At 39.3% G+C, this 21,260-nt stretch overlaps 1 protein-coding gene across 1 annotated transcript in view; it reads right to left on the bottom strand.

Moving 5' to 3' along the window:
• Positions 1-21,260, bottom strand: part of LOC308416144 (PRAME family member 12-like) — a gene marked incomplete at both ends in the record, with an annotated part of 35,885 nt that overhangs the window by 13,346 nt on the left and 1,279 nt on the right. Inside the window, 4 exon segments of the mRNA XM_080942601.1 lie at positions 7,833-7,875; positions 8,660-8,819; positions 8,822-9,249; positions 11,203-11,278. Coding sequence (XP_080798727.1) covers positions 7,833-7,875; positions 8,660-8,819; positions 8,822-9,249; positions 11,203-11,278 — 707 coding nt within the window.

The raw sequence follows: 21,260 nt of genomic DNA on the forward strand, positions 1-21,260 counted from the left end.
GACTGAGACAACATCATTTTAATAATTGATATATGCTAATTATCAATTATAAATACAAACTAACTGTAGCCACCAAGCTTTACAACACTCCTCAAACCTTTAGGTTCTAGCAAAAATAAATTCATAGTTCACAGTTTTTTAGTGTAAATATAAGTGACCCATGAAATGTTATGTTTCTAACATGTTTCAGGGAGTACATGTGTCTATAGAGCTTTCTGTGCACAAAGTTTAAATGATGCTAAACATATGCAGTTCCCTATTGATTCCTTAAGTTTTCATTAAAATTTTTTTATCCACTCTACCATCTAAACACATCCTACCTTACTTCCATCCGAGTTCTATCCTCTGATTTTTTTCCCCTCCTTTCCTGCTCCCCTGAGAAGGAAAGGCTCCCAATCCCACCCCCACCAGATTGTATCAGGACTAAATTCATCCTCTGTCAGACAAGGCAGCCCAGCTTGGGAAAAAGGTTCCTAAGGAAGACAGCAAAGTTCAATAAAAGACAAACCCCGGTCTGGTTTTTATGAGACCCACATTAAGATCAAACTTCACATGTGTTCCCTATATGTAGGAGGCCTAGGAATAAACCATTGATGCTCTTTAGTTGATGTTTCAATCTCTGTGAATTCCCAATGGCTCCAGATGTTTAAATCTCTGTAAAAGCTACTTAGCTTTCTAGGTCTTCTGCAGGTATATTTGATCCCATCTAGCTCCCTCAATCCTTCTGCTGACTTTTCAACAAGACTCCCTGAATTCCATTTCAGGTTTGTCTATGCATATCCATTGTTGCCAATGAGATGCCAAGTCTTTGAAATTCAGATCCCATTTTAGAGAACCTGACCTAAGTTTGAACTCAGGTAAACAAGTGGGTACCTAGCAAATTTCAAAGTTGCCCCCCAACAATACTTGCACCCAGATCCAGTCTCTAGGCTCATCCCCAACAAGAACAGCATCTCCATGTTATACCTTCAACAAGACCAGTGTCTTCAGGTTTAACCTGTACCCCCTGTTTACAAACTGGCCTCTTGCCTAATGACTACCAATGCATATGAGAGCAGATATTAAATTTGTGATATGACTTCCAGAAAAAGATAATTATGTTACAGGCCACAGGAGTTTTCCAATTCTATGCTTTCACACTTCTTCCCTGATTTCTGCTTACACAGAAGCCTTGCCCCCATAGAAATTCAGACTCCCACACAACCAAAACTGACCTATGATGTGCAGGGGTGGGCGGTGAGCTAGATGCAATAGAATAAAGACCATGCTCTGAATAACTTTAGATTTGCTCCTGTCTGGATTTCGGGGGATAACTAACATTTCCCTGGTACAACATTTTGGTTCTTTGGGCAGGAAGTTCCCTACAACATACAAGACTACCAATCTGGTTGGCATTAAAGCAAACAAAACAAAACCAAAACCAAAAACACACCAAAAAAAAACTTAGTTTCTGTATTTATTTGTAACACTGTGTAAAATTTCTGCTTTTTCCCTCTCTAAATGATCAATTTGTCTGAGCTTTCTTTGTGATATGAAGATCAGAACAGAAACAAGCTTGTGCAAGGGCAAATGTGGTAACTCTTCCAGCCATGCTGGGATGATTTCTTTTTTTCAAACCTGGTGCCTTGTGTTTTCATGGTATTTGTATTAGTCAGGGTTTTCTAGAGTCACAGAACTTATGAATAGTCTCTATATAGCAAGGAGGTATTTATTGGTGACTTACAGTCTGTACTTCAATCCTTTAAAAATGGCCGGCAGCAGCTGTGAAGTGCAAGGATCTAGCAGATGCTCAGTCCTACAGGGCAAGCAGGCAGAGTCCCACAAAACAGGCAGGCAAAGTAGCAGAAGGCAGGCAGGTCGAGAGAGAACCTTCCTTGTTCCAATGTTCTTATGTAGGTCTCCAACTGAAGGTGTGTCCCAGATTAAAGGTGTGTGCCACCACACCTGGATCTGGGACTTGCTTGTCTCAGATGACCTTGAGGTCAGTGATCTTCTTGCCTTAGTTTCCTAAGGTTCTTAGCTCTATGCCTCAAGATCAAGATTAAAAGTGGGCCTCCCAATTCTGGATTGTGGTTCATTCCAGATATGGTCATGTTGACAACCACAAATAGCTACTACAGTAATTCTTCTAGGTTTCAGCTAAACTGAGTAATCTGTATGAGTTTCAGAAGTTTTCTATGTAGTCTGAGCAAGGGAGCACTTGAACATTGGCTCTTAAAATCTTGTGATTTGTGTAGTGGCTAATTTTTCTGGATGTTAGAAACTTTGTGTGAAATCTACAGAGAGAAATGAAAGTTTGTGTGAAGACAAGTAAATTTTCTTTCTATGCTGATTTTTCCAGGGCTAAGTAAAAATAGTGCAAAACTAATGTCTGTCGTGTGTGTGTGTGTGTGTGTGTGTGTGTGTGTGTGTGAGAGAGAGAGAGAGAGAGAGAGAGAGAGAGAGAGAGTGTGCCACATAGTAGTAGGTTCTTGTTACTGTAGTCTGTATCACTTTCCAGGTCTGAGTGGTAGCACATTAGTCCTCTGTGATTGCCATGTTATTCTGATTGTTTCTTGTTACTACAGACGGTTTTTTTTTTTGGGGGGGGGTGGTTTTTCTGACTGGTTGTTTCTGTTTCAGATTCTGAGTGGCAGCACATCTGTCTTCTGTGAGTGCCACATTCTGCCTTTTCTAGCAGCATAACTTGGCTAGTCAGGAAACCATTGATGAGAAATGCCAATCACTCTTCCTCACACTCTGCCTAATATTTAGCTGTGGTTCTCTATCTGTTTCTAACAGTGGCTGAGTGAAACCTCTCAAATCAGCTAATGCTAGGCTCCTGTTTATAGAATATTATTAAGAGTTCAAGACTCTTGAGAACTCATTGTAAAAGTAACTACTTTCTGAACAGAATAACCATAGGTCTAGTGCGAAGATCAACAATTAATAAATGGGAACCTCAAGAAACTGAAAATCTTCAGTAAGGCAAAAAGACAGCACCAGTAGGTGAAAACAGCATCTTAAAGAACAGAAAACAATCTTCACCAACTGTACATTCAACAGAGAGCTGATATCCAAACAATATAAATACCTCATAAAACTAGACATGAACCAACCAAATACCCCACTTAATAATTGCGTGCAGATGTCAAAGAGAATTTTCAACAGAGGATATTCTAATGGCCAAGAAGCACATGAAATATTCAAAATCCTTAGTCATATGCAAATTCAAAGGACACTAATATTACATTTTATACACATCTTTATGGCTAAGATCAAAATCTCAAGTTAAAGCACATGCTAGATAAGGAGCAACGAAGAGCATCCTGCATTTGGGGTGAGTGTACAAACTTTTCAAGCAAATTTGGAAATCTATCTGCGTGTTTCTCACAAATAATTCTACTTCAAGATCGAGTTATACCACTCCTGGGAATACACTCAAAATATGCTCCCCCATAGCACAAGGACACATGCTCAAGTACATTCATAACACTTTTATTCATAAACCAGAAACTGTCCCTCAACTTTAGAATGAACAAGAAAAATCTTGTACATTTATGCCATGCAATACTAATAATGTATTAAAATAAGGAATATTGTGTAAATGGTTGAACTTGAAAATATTCATTCTACATGAGATAATCTAGACATAGAAAGACTTGCATGGTATGCACTCACTTTAAAGTGATTATTGCCCGTAGAACACAGACTAACCATGCTACAATCCAAATACCCAAAGAAGCTAAGTAACAGTAGGTCCCAAGGTAATATGATTAAATATCACTCAGAAGGAAAAAATAAAATGTAGATCAGTAGGGGTTCATTATAGGAAACTGTATGGGAGAGGGTATCAGGACAGGAACAGTTTTGGGGATCAGACATGGTGGGAATGGTGGTAAGATTCAGAGGCCTGGAAAGGGAAAAATAATCCATGTGGGGCATTTCAGAGACAATCCAGAGACCTGGGATGGTACTGGCTCCTGGGATAACATAGAGTGTCCTTGGCTGAGACCCCAGCAGATGGGGATAATAAGAGGAAGTAGCCACCTCCTGTAGCCAGGAAGGATTTCCAGTGGAGGGAGGGGCATGCCAACCCACCCACAAAAACTTCCATCCAAAATGTTCCCTGCCTACAAAATATGCTGGGATAAAGATGGAGCAGAGATCAAAGAAATAACCAACCAGTGACTGAAAGACTTGAGACCTACCCAATGAAAGAGAGGCAAACTCTGACACTGTTGATGATACTGAGTTATGCTTAAGGACACGAACCTAGCATAACTGTTATGTGAGAGACCTCATCCAACACATGATGGAAACAGATGGATACCCATAGCAAAACACTAGGCAGAATACAAGAAGTGTTGTGGAATAATCAGAGAAAGAATAGAAGGAGCCACATGGGGTCAAGTATACCAGGAGGAGACCTACAGAACCAAGTCACCTGGAACCCTTGGAGTTCACAAAGACTGAACCACCAACCAAAGAACGTGCATGGTCTAGACCTAGGTAGGCCTCCTATATATATTCAGCAGAAGTGAAACTTGGTCTTACTGTGGGTCTCCTAAAAATAAGTTGTCTCTTATTAAATTTTATTTTATTCCTTTGAACTCTTTCGCCCTATCTGGGCTGCCTTGTCTGGCCTCAGTGGGAGAGGATCCCACTTAGTCCTAATGCAACATGGTGTGACAGGGTGGTTTGATAACTAATGGTGGTGGGGAATGGGTGCCTCTCCTTCTCTGGGGAGAATGGGAACAGAAAATGAGGGGAAAGGATCTAAGGGTAGAACTGCAAGGAAAGGAAAGGCAGAATTTGATCAAGTGGTAAAATGAATAAATAAATGAATTAATGAAAATAAAAAGAAATGATAGATAGGGAGACAAATATGTTTAACATCTAAACTTTGTCCACTGCACACTGAATAGAAACAAGTACTTTTTGAAACATGTTAGCAACATATCTTCATGGACTACTTATAATTACAAAAAATCATTAGATATAAATTTTTTCTGTAAGATAAAATTGTGAGGATTGTTGTGAAGCTTGGTGGCTACAGTTAGTATGTACTTATAACATAAGTAGCATGTGTAAATTATACATCCAATGTAGTTTCTGTAAGATATTTTCCTACGGACATAAATAGGTAAAGGTATATTTATTTTAGTTTTTTATCTCCCTTTCTCTGCTAATTTTCTCCTGCTCCTCTGATATCAATATACACCAAAATTTTATATTATAAAACCATTCATGTTTTTTATTATTTTAATAATTTTACTTATTTTTCACAGCTTTTATTCCATTCCTGAGCAGGGATTAGATGAAGTCCAGAGAGAACAGAAGGAAAGTACAGAAGGATTCTAGGTCCATGTTGAGAGGAAGTTTCTTAAATTTTCATATTCAATATCCCAAGTAAATAGAATGATATTAAATTTCTGCTCTTAAGTCTCAACTGTAGTGTGCTGAGATAACTGTTGCATATTATCATACCCTGTTTAATGTTGTTAACAGATAGGTAAGCACTTTATGAAGTTTATTCACACCTTACTTGGAATGTCAGGACATTTGAATTGCTTTGGTAGATCTAGATAGTAACTATCTAAAAGAAAGAAAGAAAGAAAAAAAGAAAGAAAGAAAGAAAGAAAGAAGCAAGCAAACCATCAACACATACATATACACAAAACATTTGAAATGTAATGAATTAAAGTCATGCGACACTGGTTTTTATGCAAAAAAGAAATCCAATTCCTTGTGATTCTGTATCCACAAGTGCTTATTGCATTGTCAAATATGAACCTGGAGGGATGATGGCTTGGTGATTAAGAGTCCTGGCTTCTTTCTCAGACAATCTGAGTTCAGTTTTAGGCAAGCACTTGGCAGCTCACAACCATCTATACAGGGTTCTGAAACTTTTATTCACTCAGGCAAGCATACATAAAAATTTAACAAGAATATACATTAAATGCATACAGAAAAAAATGTTGTACATTGACAAACTTCTAATTTCCTCTCACTTACCCGTGGTGCAGGAGCTCAAACTCTGCAACTCGGAGCAAACTAGGCTATTGCTCACCAACTGAGCTCAATAGATACATCTGAAATGCCACATGCTCTCTTCACAGAGCCACACAAGTGCTACTGATCAATATCCACATTTTATTAATTTATTTTTAAGAATCTTTTTAGATGATTTGTCCTCTCAGAATCCTGCATATCACACCAAAACATTAAGTCACCGCAGATCTAATCTTTTGGGAGTTTTTTTTGTTTTTTTTTGGGGGGTTTTTTTTTTTTTTTTGTGGGTTTTGTTTTGTTTTGTTTTTTACCAGCACTAGCATTGTCCTTTGCAAACGTCCCGTGACCTTCTTCATTCTGTTCTAGCATTCTTTTCCCTGTTTATAGGAAGCCTATTTCTTCCCATGTCTTGCAAGTCTGAGGTTCATTCTTCTTTGCATAATCTAAAGAATCATAGATCATGCCAAAGTCTTGCCACCACTCTAGTGGTGTGGTTTTGTACATTTTGGCCAGCTTTTTCCAAATTTCTGACTTCGGTACTGTTGCCTTTTCAGAATGAAGGACATCAATGATCATCTGTTTCCTCTGAAACAGATAGTTTGTCATGAACGTTCTGGTCCGAATAGTTAGCATGTTATTCATAATAGCTATGATGCAGGAGTTGTAGAGGAGAAAAAGCACCATCCCCATTTTAATTAATTGGGCCATATTTTATTACTTTTTGAAATTGATTCAGTTTTATTTAATGTCTTCTTCAGCTAGTTGGATATTGGCATGTGTATTGTGTGAATTTGTTCATATGAAAGCCAGGATACACACAGTCCAGGAAAAAGGGCCCGCAGCTCTGAAATCAAACTTTGGTCCTCTGCAAAAGCAGTATGTTCTCAAACCTGTGAGCAAAATCTCCCAATCAATGGGTTGTTTGATTTAAGAATATGAAAGCATTGGGCTGGAGAGATGGCTCAGTGGTTAACAGCACTGACTGCTCTTCAAGAGCTCCTGATTTCAATACCCAGCAACCCATGTTGGCTCAAAACCATCTGTAATAGAATCTGATGCCCTCTTCTGGTGTGTCTAAAGCCAGAAACATTGTACTCACATATATTAAATAACTAATCTATAAAAAATGAAAGCATGTTTATTGTAGGAGATTCTCAGGTGAGTCAACTGGTCTCAGGGTACAAGATCAGGGAACTTGACATACAGAGAGGGAACAGGTTGTGAGGAAAGACAGAAAGAAGGAGTCTGGGAGAGGTTTGTTTTGTTTGTTTGTTTTTGTCTTCCACTGTACCTTAGGTCAACCTAGATGTCCATAAGTTTCCCACATTACCCAATAACTTTAACAAACTTCCCAAGATTACAAATGACATTTCTGGCATCACTGTCTTTGTTCTGATTTCTCTCCAGACAGTACTTGTTGCAGTCCTTAAACTGAGATATGTTATTCAATTCAGACAATAACAATGATATTTAAACAAAGAACCCATGTTTTATGTATTTAATAAATTCAGTGATAATTCAATAAATACAGAAACCATTATAAGTTAAATTATTTTATTGATAATTTGCTATATAGACAGAGGGTTTAATGACTAGGCTGAGGGTAATTTTTTTCTTTTTTTTCTATTTTTTTAAACTGATAACTTAAAATACAATTTTTTGGTAAAGTAAATGCTTTATTTAGTAGAGGGAACTATGTATTCTTGTACATCTTTATATGCATTATGCATACTCCATAAAGTTTGGGAGATCATAGGACATATGGCATAAAGACTGGGTATAGAGGTGCCTGTTAGTAATCGCATGGAGGCATGACCAAAAGATCTCTGTGAAATTACGCAGTAAGTGATGGAAAGGGTCTCCAAAGGCATCATTAGGCACCTAGAGATAGAACAAGAGGTTAGTTCTGATTGATGTTATTGTAAAGGTTTGGCTTGGATGTTCACATTGGTAGAACAAATCAGGTGCCACAATGTCAGTATGACTAATTGATCAAGGACATCATCAGTGATGCTTCCTGTTGAAAACTGCTCAGTCATACTGACCCCACAGTTCATCTAACTGGCCTCACTCTCAAGCTGAAAAAGAGTTCAGCTCATAAGTCCAGAACACACACAAAACAACTTACATTTCAAAAAAGTCCTGACAGGACTGTGATATTTGCTGTTGGCTTACTGAATCTGCATTGTATATTTTTCTCTACTGTCAAGATTGATCTCATTTACAGCCCAAGCTGTAATCTTTGTCCCATGCACTCAGTGCAACTTGAGCTCAAAGCATTTCATCCATGGGAATTGGGATAATAAAGAAGGCTGTTCTCACAAATCTGAGCAGTTAGTCACCCAACTCCTCAATGCACACCCCCTTCCATTTCCCTTTTTATTTGGTTGGGTGTGCATGATTCCAGGAACCTATTCTTATAGATCAGACACATTCTTTACCCAAAATCACTGCTCAAACTTAAGAGTGCTCATTTGAGATACTTATTTTACTTGTAAAATTTACCATGTATAACTCAGTATATATGGAAACAAGACATAAATTCCAGAATCTTATGAATTTCTAAATGTTTGATTCTAATAAATAATGTAATACTCCACAAATCCTTAAGATAAAACAGACAGATTTGCTATGGTAGCTGACCCACCTCTCCATTCTAGCTTACCCTAGGACTTGATTCATCTGATCTCTGAGAAAATGGACACAGAACATGTAGAGATGCTGGAGACAGTTGTATTGGGAGAACTGAGAAACAAACTTGTTGACACACTTGGCTTCTCTGACTCCTGTTCTATTGGTAATAGCAAAGCTGATCTTATGGAGGAAGCCAGGAAGACTTTGCAAAGTTTTCTCATCTGTCTGAAGTAGGGAGCAAAATGTGCTACTTGTAGCTGTGTCCACTTTGTATTCAGTTTTAATTCTGAAATGTGCTCTGGACAAAAAACATTCAAGATCTCTCTCATAACTTGGACTGGCAGAGCCCAGACCTTCATTTTTGTACAGCAGAAATGGAGGGAGCCCTTTCCCTGCTGGGAACTCTTCAAGAAGCATGCATGTGCATCTTCGAGGCAGGACGTGATGCACAGGTCAACTATGACCTTCAGACACTGCCTCAGTGCATATCTGGGAAGGATCTTCCCTACTTGCTTTTCATCCAAGGTCTCTGCTGAACTGCTATGGTTCTCTGCACCAGTCCATATGCTCCAGAAAGCATGGTGCACATTTCTATGGTTGAGAATCTGAAGTTTTGTCCTCCTGTGGGTAAAACATGAATTTCATCAGAACCTGAATCAGTTTTTACTACATATATCTAAACTCAGCTCTCCCCTATCCTAAGGTGTATGTTTTTTAAGCACCTAATATTCAGTGTGGATTCATGCATGCTGCAGAAGCTTTACCAGGCTTCTGTATACTTGGTTACTTTTCTTACACTAAGATAAACTTTATTTCTTCTTAATCACACTATTAGTGGTTGTGGTAATGCCAGGTATAGGCTTGTTCTACTGTCAGACTACATCTTCTTTATTACACATTCAACTCTAATCCATATCTAACTGTGTGGAGAGCGGGTGTGTTGATGATGCTTGGTACTCCGGCCTAGTCTCATGACTAGCACCTGACTTCCTCCTGCCCCTGAGATTAGCCAATCCCACTGTGTGAGCTGTGCAGATCCACCCATGATGTGAGATCAGGATAATAGGACTGCGCTTGGGGCCCGGGGAGAAAGAGAAACTGGAAGGGAAAGAGAAACAGAAACAGAAACAGAAAGAGAGACAAACAAGGGACAGAAAAAGATTTTCACACGTATGCTGTAAGGTTCCTGAATAAACTGCTTTGAGAAAACGCTGTGTTGTCGCTCCTTTTCTGCTGGTCAGAGATGGTAGTGACAAGTGGTGACCCGTACAGCGATACTCCCCTTTGGCGTTCATAACTCATAACAGTCAGGGTGACTAGTCGGTGAGCTCCCAGGTAAGTGGGACAATCAAGGTTCTTGGTTTGAGACTATAAAGCTCCCCGGTAAAGGGGATGAGGAAAGCTCTTGGTTTGAGATGACAAAGTTCCCAGTACAGGGACAAGTTGCACCCGGCACTATGGGAAACACAACATCAGTTCAGACAGTTTGCCAAACTCTGAAGGATTTGCTGAAAGCAAAAGAAATCAGGCTAAAAAAGGAGACTGTAGAGAATGTTTTAAAAACAGTGGACCAGGTAGCTCCCTGGTTTTCGGTATCTGGACATCTTACAATGTCTAGTTGGAAAAAATTAGGAAAGGATTTGTGGTTTGCTAAAGAGCAAGGGGTACTAGCTAAAGGAGTGCTGCAGTATGGAAATTGGTTTAAAAAAACTGTATAGGAGATGAGGAACGGTGTAGTGTGGAGCTGGAGAAGGAAAATGAGGCTCTGAATCAGGTTAGAAAAGAACGTTCCCAGAATTCAGAGGCAGGAGAAGTGTCTAGTGAGGGAGAAATGTTGGAAGACAATCCAGAGATCATAGCCGACAATTTGGAAAAAATGAAAGTATGAGTTGAACCCTCAGCTCCAGGGCCACCAACTCTGCCTCCTTATGCCACAGGCAGAGCAGAAGGGCATAGTTTGCATCCTGAAACTTGGAGAGAGCTACGAGCCCAGTGCATTCCTGTATTTCAGGATGCACAGAGTAATCATTACCATGGGCTACTAGACTGAAAATTCATTTAGAGGCTAGCCAAGGGAGTGTGCACCTATAGAGTTAGTGCTGCGTATGTTGTGGCGCAATTAGAACACCTACACCGGTATTGCATGACCCCTAGTGACTGGCAAAATTTGGCTTGTGCTTACCTGACCTCTGGTCAATATTTAGATTGTAAGGCATACTATATTGAATTTGCCTTGGAGCAGGCCGTTCTTAATGCTCGCAATGGTCAGCCCGCCTGGGATCAGGACATGCTGATGGGACAAGGAAGATTTGCAGCAGCTCAGACTAATTATCCACCTCAGGTATACGATCAGATCAATATCCTAGGCACTAGAGCTTGAAAATTCCTCACAAATAGAGGGGAAGTAAGTGGAAATTTGACTAAGATTCTCTAAGGACCCACAGAGCCATTTGCACACTTTGTGGCAAGGATGATGGAAGCAGGGGGGGGCACATTTTTGGAAATCCATATATTGCCATGCCTCTACTGAAACAGCTTATATTTGAACAGTGTAGGCAAGTGATTACCCCGTACAAGAGCAGAGGGTTAGAAGCCTGAATGAAGTTGTGCAGGAACCTGGGAGGGCCGCTAACTAATGCAGGCCTAAAAGCTGCAATTATGCAGATGTCACAAGGAAGAAATGGTCAAAAGAATTATCCCACTTCAGTGGTACAATTGGCTTTGCTAGGCATTCAACTATGCATACAGTATTTTGGCATCCCACCTAAGGATTTAATAGTTCCCTATAATGTAAAACAGTTGGAAGTTTTATCAGCCTCAATAGATGATTGGGCAATTTTGAGGTGTAGTTTTCAAGGTAACTTTGATAATCATTTTCCTAAGAATCCTATCCTACAGTTGATTACCACTCATCCTATAGTTTTCCCTCACATCACTTCAAAGGATTCTTTGCCAGATGCTCCAAGCGATTAAACCTCCAACCAAGCAGTATACATAAGTGGATCTATGGCTCCTGAAATATGTGTAGCTGAGCATTGCCTTATCTGGCATCAGTGGAAGAGGAAGTGTTTGGTCTTGTGGAGGCTTGTTGACACAGCGAAGGAGGATGCTAGAGGGGTAAAGGAGGAGCGGGTGGGTGACTGAAAGAGTACCACTTTAAAAGCAAAGGGGAGGAAAGATGAGTGGGTAGCTTGCCCAGGGAAGTTCTAGAATGAGGAAAATATTTGCAATTTAAATGGATAAGAAATCAATAAAAAAGGAAACAACAAACAAACAAACAAAAAACAAATAAAAACCAACCAAACAAGCAAACAATAAAGCAAAGAAAAAACCTTGTATTGTTGATCAATATTAAATTCCTACTAGCTAAGATGACAACAGTGGGTTGGTACAATTTTCAGTTTCCTGGTCCCAAAAGCAGACCATATCCAAAAAAAAAAAAAACAAAGCTACTGAAAAATATGCAAAGCAAAGCCTAAGGTAAGACATTTGAGTAACTCACAAGTATAATTCTAACTATTGAGAATTAAAGAAGATCAAAGATACATGGTCAACAGGTTTACAGTGTAAGCCAGAATCTCAGAAATATGAATGCAAGCAAGCATTTGGGTGAATGGAAATATGACACAACATTCTAGTAATCTTAACACTGTAGAGGGACTGAGTCAGGAGGATCTTGATTTCCAGCCTACCCAGAGCCACATAGCCATTTCTAGGAGAGTTTGGACAACAGACTAAGACCTCCTTTTCAAAAATCAACCATAATAATAAAAATAACAGTATAACACTGATTTTTATATGAAGTTAAATTTTCATTTGGAATTATATCCAAGGTATTCAATGTGTTCTTCTAAAGAGAGAAAAATTACAATTTCAGTCCTATTCTAGAGTCTAAAGTTCTCTACATCAAACTACATGACCCAAGGAAAACCAATTACTTACCAGTTATGATTCCTGGAAATAGGTCTCCGAGTCCAAACCAAATTAGGCAGCTATCAAGGCTTCAGGTCTGAATATGATATCTGGCTCCAGTTAAGGTTTTATATACCACTCTGCTCACCCCTCCCTATTGCAACCACAACCTCCAACCTCAAACTAGAATTGGATTAGATGGTTATACTCTAGCCTTTTAAATCTGTATGTAACATCCATCCCCTTCACTGATTGAATCAGAGCTTTCTGTGAAATTACCTCCACCTCACAGCACCCATCAAACATTTTACTTGTTACTTAACAACATATCACTGATCTTGTGGATTTTTTCTTCCTTTGGTTAATTATTACATAGCTTTGAGTTTGGTACAGGACTGGGTCTTTCACTGAGGCCAGGGTTGTTTTAGAACTCTATGTTCTAGCAATCCTTTTGCCTCTGCATCCTTCCTCCTTCTTCTAGGATTAAGGTTGTGAATCAATATAACGTATGGCTGTGTAACTTCATAATATTAGCAAATCTCAGAACATATTCAAAATAACAAGGTATGTTGTTAGCTTGGACCTTCCCTGAGACAGTGTGTGGGGAGAGAAAGAAAGGAATCTGAGAGACAGAAAGGTTGATTTAATGTCTTTTTATGAACCCTACATTAATCCAGATGTCTAGATATCTGGGATTCTCAGAGATTGTGACTTCAGACACTGCTCAGATGGTTGGAAACAAAAGGATGTACAGTGACTGGGATTATGGAACCTGAGCTTGACATGGGGAGCTGTCAGATAAACTGTGGGACAAGGGGCCTTGTGGAGACAGAAACACAACTTGAAAGTTTTGAGTGGCTTCTGAATGAATAGTTTAAATAGGGATTTTTCATCTTAGTGTAATCTTTTTGTTCATTGTAATATTTAGTGAATAAATACATCATTGATACTTTCTTTCGATGTCATTACTGTTGTCTGAGTGGAATAAAGTAATGAAATTAAGGAATCTGTAATAAATGTCTTCTCGAGAGAGTCAAAATATACACATTTGTGCCTGTATGTCATGATTGAAAGTTATTAGCTTAGGTGGTTCACATATTGACATCTAAGTTGGCCTGTGGTACAGAAGAATCACTGAAACAACCTCTTTGTCACTCATGGTCCCTATTTCGTTCTCCCCCTGCCCACACACTGTCTTCATTTCTACCTCTCAGTCTTGCAGGCCTTTTTGCTTGGAACCTGTGAACCTGCTGGAAGTTTGCTCACAATAAACTTCTTTCATGCTCATTAGAAAACAAACAAACAATTTAAACAAACTAAAGCCCAGTGACCCACAGATAAACTGAGATGCCTCTTGTTTTAAGAGCACATGTTGCTTTAAAAGAAGACCGAAGTTTGTTTCAGAACTAATATCATCAATGGCTCTCAGCTGAAATTCAGGTTTCAGTTTCTAGGCCCATTTCTTCAGGCCTCTGTGGATCTCAGGTTTTAAATGAACAATATGCATAATACCTATGCATATAACCATTTTGAAAATGTCTTGGAAAAAATCAATTTCACAAAGACTTCAATAAAAAAATCTAATTAATTAAAATGGTGATGTGCAATAGCATTTGCCTAACTTTTGTGTGGCTTCAATGTTATTACCCTATACCACACAACAAAAAGAGTATGTGTTGTTTCAGGTGTGTGCATTGAGCTCAATTGGTGAGCAATATCCTACTTCACTGTGGGTTCCAATTTGTGTCCTGCCCCATGAAAGAATAAAAAGTACTATCAATTTGTATTAGAAATCTGTATGTTAAGTACTGACAAAATTATTCATATAATGTTATGCCAAATGCCTTTAAAAATTTGTAAATGTATCCCTCTTTTATAAAAAATACAGCAGTAAAAAAAAAAATAAAGCTGTATTTTTTCTGCCTGTTTGCCTGTCTATCTATCTATATATTCTATGAGGCGACACTCATATTGATACCCAGACAACAATGACTCAATAAACAAATAAAAATTTCAGACCAATTTTCCATATCAATATTGATACAAAATACTACATAAAATACTGAAAGTCCAAATCCAGGGACACATCAATACCATAATCTATCATAATGCAGTAGGCTTCATCCTATAGATGCAGTAAAGGTTCAACATAGTAAAAATGTGGGTTTGTTTAAAGGGCTAAAACTGGAAATGTGAGAGGTCGAGCTTGGTCGAAGCCTCGAGGACTGGTGACTGTCAACCGGCAGGTGCTTTCTGAACTCCAGATTGCAAATCCACTTTGCCTGGATGCACCACAATGGGGCAGATGTACAAGGCTCTAGGCAAGCCCCATACCCCACCTCCACAGGAAAGAGTGACATTAGACTCTAGCCAAATCAGCCACTTCCTAAGTCCCTCCCCTGCACGCACGCGCTTCCGTACACACACACACACACACACACACACACACACACTCACACACACACACACACACACACGTGGCATTAGAAAAACAACAATAGCCAATTGTAGAGGCAAACGTATAGGAATCTGGTGGTTGGATCCCCGGTTGTTTAAAAAGAACAGAACAAAGGAGAGAGGGGTGTGTAAATAAAGACACATGTTGAAACCTTCTCCTTGGTCCTGGCTCCTTTGTCGTCCTGACTCCTTTGTCCTCCGTGAACGCTTTTTCCCAGAGCCATATCGCAGGCTCTGCACTTTTCTAACAGTCAGGCAGGGGTTTATGGCCCTGGCCAGCAGGGCTATAATCTGAGCACCAGGCTGAGTCATGGCCCTCCAGAGTTCACAGGCCTGGCAGCACGTGGCTAAAGTTTCTTCCCACACCTCCCAGCCTGAACTCCAGTGGGCCAGGCAGAGCGCACCAGAAGCAGCCTTCCCTGGGACCTGCAGGGTAAGGAGCTACCTTTCCCAGAAGAGCATAGCAGTACCCCCTCCCTCCAGACTAAAGTACAACAGTAAAATAAACACAGCAATATAATCCACCATATAAACAGAAAGAAAAAGCAATCTCATAAGACATAGAAAAAGCCATTGACAAAATCTAGCACTCTTAGTGATAAAAATGCTGTAGAAACCAGAGATAAAAAGCATATATACAAACACAATAAATGAAATACACAGGAGGCTAAAACATAAAATTAAATTGAAAAAAAGGTAAAGTAATTCCACTAAAAACAGGGACAAGTAAAGGAAGTTCACTATCTCCTTATCAATTCAATATAGAATTATATATTCTAGCCCAAGCTATAAGACAATAATGGGATTGAAGAGAAACAAGTTGAAAAAAATGAAGGAAAAAATATCTCCACTTCATGTAGAAAAATATAAACACCAATATAGCTGAAACAATCCTCTACAAGAATTTTTAGAAGTGTCACCAGCTCTGATCTCAAGTTGTATTACATAACCATAGAATAATAAAAACTGCATGATGTCAGCAGCAAATCAGGTAGGTTGATCAATGGACTACTGCTGAAGACCCAGAAATAAACCCACACGACTATCAACTATTCCCACTTGATCTTTAACAGAGAAGGCAAAAGAGACTTTGGGGAAATACCATCTTCAACAAATGGTGCCTGTCTACATAGATATCTGAATGTATAAAAAGACAAGTTTCTCTATTTTTATCATCCTTCAATACTCTCAAGTCCAAATGGTCAGTGACATCCACATAAAACTGGATACACAACGTCTAATACAAGAGAAAGTGGGAGATTAGCCTTGAACACATTGGCACATGAGATTACTTCCTGAACAGAAACCCACAGCTAAGACAATATGACCAACAATTAGTAATGGAGTTTAATGGAACTGAAAGACTTCTGTGGGGCAAAAGAGTGTATCAGCAGCCAAAATGGCAGTCTGACTATTGGAAGACTATTCCTACTAACCCTACATCTGACAGAGAGATGATATACAAACCCTATAAATACAACAAAATATTAGATATTCACACAAGAAATACCCAATTTAAAGTTAGCCACAGTCTTAAGGACAGGTTGTTTCCACATGTGTAGTAGTAAGCCATTCAAAGCTGTGTCCTAGACTGGAAGTTAACTGATCTGTGTTATGCACTGTCCTTTGTAGCAGGTGTGATTGATGCTGTCCCCTTGGAAGAAGTAATACTAAAGTGACCCCTGAGGTTACGCTTTAGGCACATCTGGCAGAGAGTTTCAAAATTTACAAAAGTTGAGGATGTAACCCTAGATGTGGCCAGTGTTCTCTAGCTGCCCAATATCTGTAAAAACAAAATGGAGAATCCAAGATCAGCAGTTCCCTTGAAATCCAAATCTTTAGTCCCATGCCTCCATTGGTTGAGTGAAACTGCCAAGTTTTGAGTGCAACTGCCAAGTTAGGAAAATGCTGCTCCTGGCTTTGGACAGCAAACAGGTGTTTATCTGAGGCTCATGGTGTTTTTTCTCAGTTCCTTCTGTTTAGGCTAAGGAGTAAAATCAGAAAGGAATTGCATGGGCTAGGTAGATTTGAATGGCTAAATACTAAGGGCACAACTCTGAAGCAATTGCTACACCCGCATAGGTTGTAGAGGTTAGCAAGATACCAAAATAAAATATCTGAGCACAAGACCAGCTAGGGAGTTTTAAGTTTCATGGCCAAACACAAAACAAGGCTTAACTGTATGATCTCACCCTCAGATATGTCCTGAGGAAAACCTCAACCAAAGACAGAAATCATAAAAACAAACAAAGAAACAAACAAATAAAAAACAATAACAAGGAGAAGAAAACCTCCAAGGCTCAATCCTCATACTCTGAAGAGCATGGTACAGAAGTTCAAAATCAGCAGGTCAAGGCTCCTACCACAGTGGTGAAACAATGGTGCCCAAACAGCAACATCTACTGTGCTCCACACTTTGCATAAAATTGCTCAAGAAAACCCTGAACAAGCTCCTCAGAGGGACACAGGACAAACATAGAAAAAAACTTTAGAAAAATAGCTTTCAGCTATATAACAGGTCCAGGGGTCTATTGCTTCCCATTGAACCCATTCAAGCCTGGACTTGAAGAAGGTCCTTTCCCTACCACTGGGTACTTAGAAAAAGGCCTCCATGTCCTTTGATGCTAAAAATGTTTCATGCTTGCTAAAAAGGGAATCATTCTCTTTATTTTTGGCCAGATGTACTCGTAGATTTTGCATTAATAATTGAGGTGTCTATTAACTTGTCAAGGTCAATGCTAGCTCTTAGGCTCCCTAATTTCCTGCTCATGAGCCCCATCCAGCTCAAAGTTTTTTTCTCTTGATCCCATGTTATTCTGAAATTGTCCTTTCCACTATTGATATCGCCTTACTTTTCCCAAAAGACATCCATAGCACTTTTGAAGCCCCCCACTTTGACCCAAGGAGCTTGGAATCTTTACTGCAGCTATTTTCCTTCATGAACTCCAGGACAAGGGGCTGGGCTGCCTATTTAACACCAAGCTCCTGTTATTGGTATTTGGTTGAGTGAGACAGAATTATCATGTAGTCTAGGCAAGACTCAGTTTGGGGACCATTCTTCATCAGTCCCCTGAAGCTTACACTACCACCCTGGATCAACTCTCCTGCTGTTTTTTCCATGATGACTGTATTAGTTCATCTGTGTTTTGATGTGTCACCAGGTGAGCATGCACATAGAGTTGAGAGGGAAAGATGGACAAATTGTTCCATAATAATCTGTCCCTATTAAGATATTTATTGCTACCTGTGACTATCCAAAGCCACAAGGAGATGGGCCATCCTCTTCCTCCTCCCTCTGGCTTCTTCTTCCTCTCCTATCTCTCCTGCTTTTCCAAAACTCTGTTCCTTTCTTACTTTTTTCAATACCCAGTCATACACCTTATCTTGTCTTGTGCTTTCCTTCACCTGCATATCAAACAGAACAAATTATATGTGTGGATTCTGGTCGCTTGTTTTGCCATTGTAATTCTTCTAGCTTTGAGTTGCATGAGAAATCTCTCTGAGTGTCAGATGTTTACTTTGTGGTATGAGTACTTGTGCTCAGTGAGTACTTGTGCATTAGTGCAAAATCTTGTTATTTATGTGGCAGCTAATTTTTCAGAATGTTAGAAACTTTGTGTGAGATCTACACAGCCTAACAAAAACTTGTGAAACGGTAAGTGACTTATGTTACCATGGTAATTTTTTAAGGTCTGAGTAAACATTAGTGCTGTCCTGATGTGTATGTGTGTATGTGCCTGCCACCTTCTGGTTGGTTATTGTTACTGCGGGCTGTATCCTTTTTCAGGTCTGAGTGGTGCCACATTTCTCTTCTGTGAACACCACAGTCTAGATATTCCTTGTTACTATAGGCTGCACTTTTTTCTGGATTTAGTTTCTGTTGCTGTCTGTCTCTATTTGCAGATGGTCAGTGGCACCACATCCCTCTCCATACAAGGTCTCTAATTTGTTTCCTTGTCCAGTTGCATTTAAAACAGACTTTTCTGGTATCTGTGGGGGGGGGCAGAAGTCTTTGTCTGGGTTGGGCATGGGCTCAGGGGAGCCAAGAGATGGCCACAAATCTGGTGCTTTTCTTGTAGGTGTGTGCCATTTTCTGGTTATTTCTCATTTCTGCCTGATAGAGAGAAAGGGTTGGACTTGCGTTTGGGTGTCATAGAGTGGTCTTTGACATGAGTACCTGTTTCTGGTTGTTTCATGTTTCTGCTCGATAGATAGGGAAGGTTTTATTTGTGTTGTTATATGTTGTTTTATATTTCTCATTACATGATGATTTGACAAAATGAGTTTGACAAAGTGACTTTGATAAGAAAACCTTGACAAGAAAACATTGATGCGATGACTTTGACAGATGACTTTGAGAATGTGACTTTGATTTTAATAGATAGTAAAATGAGACAGACAGACTACATTTATCACATTCTATGGATCACCTCACCACAGAAGAAGCCAAGAATTGGGTTCCTTGCCTCATTCAGGAGCCTTCCCAAATATGCTTGCTTTCTCCTGACATGCACTGTCTGAGATTATATCACCAATGAAAGTAAGAGGAGGCACTTGGTCTACATTTAGGCTCTGCTGGAAGGTCTCAAGGTGGCCACACCATGTCCTACAATTTGGTCAGATTGCATACTATTAGTCAGGAATTAAAGAAATTCCCTACAGCTTTTTTAGAGAAATTCATGTAGGCATTTTGACAACACACCCTATGAATCCTGAATCATGAATACACCCAAAAGCAAATGGAGAAGTCAATCTAGATTTATTAATCAGGCATTACCAGATATTTAAAGAAAGCTCCAGAGGGTTTAGAGATTAGGAAAAAGGAGTCTGAGGGACATAGTGATAGTGGCAGAGAGATTATTTAATAAATGAGAGACAACAGAGAAGAAGCCAACAAGAGAACAGAAGCCACAGATTCAATATCTGACAAAGGTCAACATTCTGTCTTGCTAAAATCTGAAGATAAAATCTCTTCATCAGTTTATAAACTTGAAAAATCAAAACACTGAAGAATTTTCTTTAGTAGTTTTTTTGTTACTGTTTCTATAATCTCATATTTAGTTGGAAAAGTCTCAGTCATTCTTGAAAATGTATTTATAAATATTAACAAATATCTGTATCCCAGTTTTCTTGTTTTTATCTCTGTAAAGTTTTTTTTTAATTGACTCCTGGTTGGTGTCCTGGTATTGAGTACTGGGGTTCTTCACATTGGCCATTGCATTGGTCAATTGACAGGCCTTAAAATTTTTAAGAATTTTTGCTTTTCTAAAATTGACATTTTTTATTCTGATGTTGGACTGGCAGACTAAGACTTTTTTTCTCTTGGCTCTCATGTGTGAAGAATAATGGATTTTTTTCAATATGTGTAGACACATTTTCTCTTATATGATTAGTTTGTGGTCAGCTGTATGACACTGAGACATGGGAAGATTGTTACACTAGGACATAATTCAGTAGTAAATTTAGGCTGGCAAATAGTGTGAGGTTCCCTGGATCTAGAGCAATTAAGCACATGAGAGGACCAGTTTCTAGGGCCACTTGCCAGGCTGTTTTATGTGCTTTGTTGCTGCCCTATGAGATGGAGTTTCTTTCCTTCTTATGCCCTGGACAGTGAATGATGGCAAGCCTTTAAGGCAACCATAGAGTCCTCAGTAGGGAAAGGATTTTTTTCTTTATTTTTAATAGTCTTTCCTTCTGCTGTCAGAAGACCCTTCTGTCTATAAATAGCTTCATGGAAATAAGCAGTAGTAAAGTCAGACCAGCTTTCTGTGTCTTTTGTCTTTTCTCAGCTCTAACACCCTGCCCATAGCTGCCAGTTCAGATTGATGGGCTAACATTCTTGCCAGTAGTGGTTCTGCCCATATAATCTTGTTTTTTGAGACAAATGCTGACCAGGCATACCACTGTCCATACTGAGTGGGGCTGTTGCCATTTCTGAATTATGTTACCTTCATCCATCTGAGCAGTTTTGCAGAGGCCATCAATAGAGCTCAAGGTTAGGCAGCAGGGGACATTCTAGAAGAGAGGCTGGTAACTAGTATTTCTGTCATCATCTTTAACCAGGAAGTCATCCATTGCTGCACTGATATGTGAACAGTTTAGGGGCCAGATTCTGCCAATTGGTGACACATTGATAATTGGCAAATATCAGGGCCTCAATTCTGAGTATGTATCCCTGGATCTAGGGAGGTCACCTGTTGTTGACAGAGTAAGGTCTTTTTAGCAGAGGGTTAATAATCCAAATATTTTAGGACCTCAAGAGG

This window comes from Micromys minutus, assembly GCF_963924665.1.
Source record: "Micromys minutus genome assembly, contig: SCAFFOLD_202, whole genome shotgun sequence".
Taxonomy (NCBI): Eukaryota; Metazoa; Chordata; class Mammalia; order Rodentia; family Muridae; genus Micromys; species Micromys minutus.